The sequence below is a fragment of the Montipora capricornis genome, chromosome 14 (genome assembly GCF_036669925.1).
Source record: "Montipora capricornis isolate CH-2021 chromosome 14, ASM3666992v2, whole genome shotgun sequence".
NCBI classification, from domain to species: domain Eukaryota; kingdom Metazoa; phylum Cnidaria; class Anthozoa; order Scleractinia; family Acroporidae; genus Montipora; species Montipora capricornis.
In genome coordinates, this window is record NC_090896.1 from 19,009,643 (window position 1) to 19,017,142 (window position 7,500).

A 7,500-nucleotide genomic window follows, 5' to 3' on the forward strand; every position below is an offset into this window, starting at 1 on the left:
ATTCATTGGCATCAACTCAGCTGGAGAGAGGACAGACAGCCACACCAGCTGTTGCACGAAGCTCGTGAGGATGGATGTGATGAGAATGAGTATGCAGCTAGACTTAGCCATTGGGCAGAGGAAAACTTTGCAATGACAGCATTACACCCAGCTGGCAGTGACAGAGAAGGACAATCAAGAAAAGACCTCTGGCCACCACCTGAGGGTTCGGCTGACCCGATATTAGGTGATAGGGATCCCCTGGTGAAGATGCTCATGGAAATAGCTGCAACACAGGATGGAATGCTGGAAGATCATTTGCTCTTAGTCAACCGAGTTGGTCTGCACAGTTGTTCTGATTATTGCTTGAGGACTCCTCGTCACCCTGCGCCAGGATTGCAACCAAGAGAATGTGTATATCGTATGGAATTTGGAAGCAAGTTTCGCCCAGGGAAGAAACTGCAGAGTGGCCCAGAAATTGTGAAAGATCATAACGGAGCTCCTCGCCTTGAGATGCCACGTGACCATCCACGTCTGGTTCAGCATTCTCGCTACCAATTACAGTCTTGGAGAGCAAATGGGGATGTAAGCTTAATTCTTTCAAATTCACCCCCTGATAATCCCAGCACTGATGACATGATAGCCATAATTGATTATGTGTGTGGCTATGCTTGTAAGGATAGTGAACCTACTGGTGCAACTGCTGATCTCTTTAAGGACATGGTAAATGCTGTTGACACACACGATGCAGACCAAGTGTCCGGGAAGTCAATGTGCGCTAAAATGCTGATGAAGACTGTGGGTAGACGAGATATCAGCGGACCTGAGGCCTCATTTGAGTTGAGTGGAAAAGCGCTTTGGAGATGTAGCCGTTCATTCACATACTTGTCAATGTCAGGGTCAAGACGACTTGAACGGGATGGTGAGACTGCAACTTGCAGCACCCCTTTGGATAAATACCTTGCACGACCACGGCAAGAGCAGTGCTCGTGGTATCATTTTGCTTCCAAAGATGGTAAGGTTCCTGTTGTAAGTGGTGGTGCTACCCATGCAACCTGGCCATTGAATGAAGACTACTGTAGAACAATGCTTCTGTTGCACTGGCCAAACTGGTTTGACATCCAAGAAGTAAAAGGAGATGCTGAATCATGGATTGATCGCTTTACAGATTTCATCTGTACAGCTGAGTGCCCAACATTCGTTAAGGCACAGGTTTTTAAGGCACAGCGTTATGCAGAACATCCACAAGAACCGGTGTTTGAAGAGGATGAGGACGAAGATGCAGCAGTAGCAGAAGAACAGCCAGATTGGGTGGATGTATATGCTGGGGAAAATCAGATATTTGAGGGTGTGGAGAGGGATTTGGATTATGATGATGGTGGAGAGGAGTATGACTGGAGTAGTACTTGCATTATGGTTCCTGAGGGTGAAGACCCCAAGATGTGGCTTCAAGAAAGGATAAAAGAAGATGAAGAACAGGAAATGGAAACTGAAGACCTTGAATTGCCACAGGTGTCTCTGTCATCCCTAAATGAGAATCAGAGAGCCATAGTTAGTCTGGTGTTGCACACCCTCTACAACTTTGTTGAAAAGCAAGAACATTACCATCCTTTGCGACTTGTTGTCTCCGGAACTGCTGGAACCGGAAAGTCATATGTAATCAGGTGCCTGCAGAGGTTGGTGCGGCAAGTGTTTGGGTCCAATGGTGCAATACAGGTGATCACTCCAACGGGGAATGCTGCCTATCTCGTTCAAGGCAGTACAGCTCACAGCTTTTTAGGAATCCCAACAGGGGCAAGGTCTTGCAACGAGTTGACAGTGCCTTCTGGACCTGTGCTTGAAAAAATTCAGAATAAGTGTGAAAATCTGAAAGTTCTGGTTGGAGATGAGCGATCAATGTTTGGCCGCACAACCATGGGCTGGATGGAACAGCATACACGTTATGCAATTAACAGAGGAGCCAATGCAGATGAGTTGTGGGGAGGTATTCCTGTAGTGGTGTTCATGGGAGATGATGTTCAACTGCCTCCTGTGTGTGACACCGCTGTGTATATTCAAGATTGTCGCAGTGCACCATCTAATCATGGTCGTTTAGTATGGACGACTTTTGATTTTGCTGTGGAGCTTACTCAGATTGTAAGACAAACTGAATCTGAACAACAGCTCAGAGATGTGTTGATGTCATTGAGAACATACAGTACGACACCCCAGCAAATTCATTGGCTACAGAAATTTCAGTGGCACAATCTCCGATTAACCCATGGTCCAGAACTCCTAGGAAGGATGGATGAACAAGGCTTGTTTGTGTTTCCAACCCATCGTCTGGAATGGGAGCGCAACAAAGTTAAGTTACTTGAGTGGAACAGAAAGCCAAACCACCCAGTGGCAAAGATAAAAGCACATGACAATGGCAGACATGCACAGAAGGCAGACAGTAACAAAGCAGGAGGATTGCTACCACTACTGTATCTTTGCCGTGACAGCAAAGTCATGCTCGTTACAAACTTAAAGGCTGCATGGGGGTTGTACAATGGAGCAGTGGGAACAGTAGTGGACATTGTCTACGCAGATGGTAACAGACCAACAGACGATCCCCCGCCATTACCTGATGTTGTGTATGTGCGTTTTCCAGGATACAAGGGTCCACCTTATATCAATGAAGATTCTACAGTGGTGCCAATTGTGCCCGTCAGTCGGTGCACTGACTGCTCGTGTCGATGCAAGCGCCTTCAAGTTCCATTGAGATTGGCATGGGGAACAACAATCCACAAGTGCCAAGGGATGACTGTAGGTAATGGGGAAGCATTCAGATATGTTGTGATTCATCCTGGAAAGCACGATTTTGAAGCTAAGAATCCTGGAGCTTTATTTGTGGCATTGTCACGAGCAAAATCAGCGGGTGGAGAAGGCAGAGATCCTGATTTTGCATTTCATGAAGATGTACTCATAAATAATGACAGATTCAAGCCTGTCAACACTCCAACCACCCGGGCAAGAGCAGTGGAGATGGAAAGGCTGCATGTATTGGCAAGTCAGTGTCGTCAGAGGGAACTTTTAGCACCAGCATATAGGGAGGAAACTTTTCTCAGAATGGTTGAGTGGGCTGAGTCGCAAGGTCATCATTAAGCAATTTTTGAAGCAGTCAGCCTATTCTAATCAGCCTTACATTATGTCACTGAAGGTCTGAATTACCAATCATAGCAATTACAAGGTTAGTTATGCTGCAATTAGTCTGTGTGACTGAGGACCTGAGTGGTCATGCATAACAAATATAAGGCAGTTATGCTAAGGAGCCTGAGTGGCCAAGCATAAGACAGTTGTGCTGCAATTAGCCTGAGTGGCTGAGGGCCTGTGTGGCCATGCACAACAAAATATGAGGCAGTTATGCTGTAATCAGTCTGTGTGACTGAGGGCCTTAGGGTGGTAAAGGAGGGATCCCAGTCACAAATTAGGGGCATGTTTTTTTTTCAAATCATGATTCAAAAGTTTATTTTTATGGGATTTTTTTTACAAGTAACATATTTTCAGTTGCAAACAGAACACGGTTAATGCAATTAAATTGCTCGAGCTAAGTAGCATTAATTAGTCCTAAATTTCTTAGAAATTGGTCATGTTTCTTTCAGATATCCCTCACAACAATAATTATGTTTGAATCTGGTGAGTTTGGAGATACCTACAAGAGTTAATGATCAGCGAATCACATTTAATTGTAAAATACAGTAAAAATGATTAATTGCAGTTTGTTGACTACTTGTAACAGGAGTCTGTTCAAATGATAGCAACATTTTCTGTAAGTTGTGATACGTACGTAAGGTACCATTAGATTCTCAATTTTCAATAAAATTTAGTCAAGATTCATGATAAACAAAACAATAGGACCGTGGATCATGCTAGACTATCAACAATTCACAGATCACAAGCACATTTCAGCTCTTTTTATATGTAATGCACCTTTTCTTTTCTCGAATGATGCCTCGTGCAGAACCCCTTTACCACCTTGTTCTGTGGCCATGCATAACATGTTATGCTGAAATCGGCCTTTGTGGCTGAGGACCTGAGTGGTCATGCATAACAAAAATAAGGGAGTTATGCTGCAATCAGTCTGTGTGACTGAGGGCTTGTGTAGCCATGCATAACAAATTGCTATGCTATATCAGTCTATGTGGCTGATAACCAATTCCCAATGGTTTAGCAAGTGGCCTTCATGGCCATTAGGCCATTCTGGTTTCTGTTTCTGACTAAATACGTCTGCAGATAGCATGTTAGGTGATATGTGATGACAAACATGTTATGTAAGATGATAGAAATTCATGTGAAATAAAGATTGCACCATGATTTCAAGTCGGTATTTGGTTGTAATTAGCCATTGTGTTACATGTACATTATTTATGTTAATATGTTAACATGTTAATAAGTAGGTTCCAACAAAATCCTTTTGAAGTCCATGGTATGGTTATATTGATTTTTTTTCCAAGAGAATTCATTTTTGTGCAGTGTCTACCCAGATGTATCTCTGGTTCAATTATCTCTTGGGAATTGGCCTCATATTATGTTTGCATCTTTGATTTGGGCTCAATTAAAGATATTCACAATTCTTTTAAAAGGTCAAAATAATTTTTGGGCTTTATACAATGAGGACAATTTAATGCATAGAATGTACTCCAAGTCAAAAAGCAAAGTTCTCAAATAAATAGATACCTTTACAATAATTATTGTGGCATCTACATATTACTGATGGTTCTCAATTTCAGCAAGTGTGAAGTAAAATTTGAGACCATTCAATAAATTTGTCAATGAAGTCACAAATCCAACAAGAAGTTAAGTTGGAGACATTTAGCCTGGCAACAATGAGTGAAGGTGGTGCCTTCATGAGACCCCCGCCTTCATGTGCGGATAATATGTGGCGAGGTCAGGAAAGAGAGCTTTAAAAAGGCCATGGGGGACCAGGAATCCAGTCTCATTTGGATATGTATTTTTCTATTTCATTACCACAGTGCGCTATTGAATTAATGGTGATTACTGCTCACGCTTAAAAGTAAATAGTTGTTATTATGCTTAGAATTATTACTATTAATGCAATTGAATATGATTAAGTCTATCATGACATTCATGTCACCTTGTATGTCATCCTCATTTGTGATCTCAGAGTCCTGTCATCTCAATAACTTCTTATTAATTATTCAAAATAATGATTGGTCACACATAAAATTGTCGTAATTTGGACAGAATGTCACACAACAAAAGACTATGTCATTCAATTGGTGAAAAACAGATGGTTGCCAAATTTACAAAGAATCCGAAGATACATATATTCATGAATACATTGAATAATAAGATATCACTGCAGCTAACCTTCAGCGCTAGGCCCTGGGAATACCAACTGGCCCCTGATGTCTTGCTTCGCCCTTGTGTGGCAACAAAATCTTATAATTGCTCAATACTTCGTGAGCTTTTATTTGTTAGAGAATTTGTCATATAGCATTGCCTGCATTCAAACACCAATTATAATCAACCTTTGATGCATGCATACCAGCAACACTTTACATCAAAATGTGAGTTGCACTGATAAACAAATTGTATGTGTCCTTGAAGAACATTTCGAGTTGTGAATTAAGTTGAATTTGACTTGAAATCGAAAACTTTATGATAAAAACACCTAGTTCGTTACTTTCAAAAGAGACATGTATTAAAAGAAATAATACATGTATATTTATCAAGCTTTTTGATGTTTAGTGGTCACCAATCATTGTATCTATAATGCACAAGTATGCATAGCAATAAATGTTTTGGTCATACTGTACCCAGTAAAACACATTGAACCTGTCTCAGAAGCAAGAGTAGTATAAAAAAACATATGTGACATTTTCAACTTGCTAAAGCAAATCCAAAAACAAGTTTGTGTATCTAAACATCCTAGAACAAGAAGATAATAAATAATAATAATAATATCTGACCTGCTAATCACCCTTTCTCGCAGTCGGAGACTGAGTTACGAAGGACGCAGCTCGACGAGGTCGGACCGAAGGAGCTGTGCTACCGGCTCGACGCTCGTCCCTGAACACGACCTATGTATGACCTGGGAGCACAGCACCACAGCCCGATGGAATAGTCCGGGAGTCAATTTTGAGGAGGGAGGAAAACCGGAGTACCCGGAGAAAAACCCTCGGAGTCAGATTGAGATCGACTGAAACTCAGCCCACATACGACCCAAGGCCAGAGTTGAACCCGGGTCACAGAGGTGGGAGGCACGGTTGATGACCACTAAACCACCCCGACTCCCAGAGCATTTGTTTCTCAATGTCTGTACACACTGTTTAGAACAAGTGAACATGTCTTGCTCCTTTCATTGATAGTCTCCTTTGCAGCTGGTTTGTAAACTGTGTGTTTGCAGCAATTTAAAGATCATTTCAAGGCTGTACTGTGCACGTGCTCTTATTCATTTAAGGGGATGGCTCTTCACTATCAAACTGTTGCTATGGAGCCCTTCAAATAATCACTTCTCAATACCCTCTTACTCTACAGTTACCATTTTCTGTCAAACGTGTACAGTTAATGAAAAATGATGGGATGGTTCCCATCCGGTGGAAAAACCATGTATATCTTTGTTTCCTGTTTTTCACAGAAATGCACAGCAGAGGACTGGGACTAGTTGCACATGCACATTCTGATTGAAGTGATGTCAGCTTTCCATTCAAAAAGTTACTTCACAGAACCTTCCATGCAATCTTCCTGCAGGGTTCTTTGACTAGAAAGTTCCCTTAGCAACCATTGTCTTTCTGTAGTTACATGTCAGTGCCATCCCCCTTAATGTGTCTCAAAATGAAGCAGGTTGCAAGTAATTATTACTTATCTGTTTTGCTCTCATTGGAAGAGACAACTTTATAGGGGTAACAAGCATATGAAATGTTGTCAAGAATTTTAAATGTCTCAAAAATAACGTAACTAAAAACACTTTCTAATAAATAAATCTCAACTACAAAATATTAATAATGCAGCATGCAGGCATGGAAAGATCCCTACCCTCATATCGTTGGAACCCAAACTTGTACAGAAACACTGTCTGACTATGTTATTACAACCAAAGAGGTTTTCAAGACTTTTTGAGTGAGAACCACATCATTTCGATATGTTGCGTGACCAGAACAGAACGAAGCCTAAAACTCGAGCAGTGTACACATCTGGATAAAGGAAACGCTACTGACGGTGAGTGATGGCCAAGGTCCAAAATTCTTCAAATTATTATTATTTTTTTCAAATTGCATCATTTTAATGCACACTTGGGGCCCTAGGGTGAGTTGTGCATGCACAATAACAATTTTTGAAGTACACATTTCAGGTGCAAACATTATTTTAAATTACACAAGTCAGTCACTCTCAAATTTTTCACTAATACATGTATAGTGGCAAGAAAGAAAACAAAAACCACAAAAATCCATTAGCAACAATGCTTAGTCTGTAGTGTAGAAGGACCCCACTTAATGTGGGTTCACGTAGTACAAGTAGCAGTTGTTATGAATTCTC

At 41.2% G+C, this 7,500-nt stretch overlaps 1 protein-coding gene and 1 long non-coding RNA gene across 2 annotated transcripts in view; both read left to right on the plus strand.

Annotated features, from left to right (window-relative positions):
• The window catches only part of LOC138033189 (uncharacterized), a 10,929-nt gene extending 6,290 nt beyond the window's left edge, over nt 1-4,639 (plus strand). Inside the window, exon 5 of the mRNA XM_068880953.1 lies at nt 1-4,639. This exon is cut by the window's left edge and continues 1,817 nt beyond it. Within this exon, the coding sequence (XP_068737054.1) occupies nt 1-3,105 (3,105 nt within the window). The 3' untranslated portion in view covers nt 3,106-4,639.
• A 2,149-nt stretch (nt 4,640-6,788) lies between these two features.
• LOC138033129 (uncharacterized) overlaps nt 6,789-7,500 on the plus strand; it is a 3,961-nt gene continuing 3,249 nt past the window's right edge. Inside the window, exon 1 of the long non-coding RNA XR_011128575.1 lies at nt 6,789-7,500. This exon is cut by the window's right edge and continues 748 nt beyond it. This is a non-coding gene — a long non-coding RNA (uncharacterized lncRNA).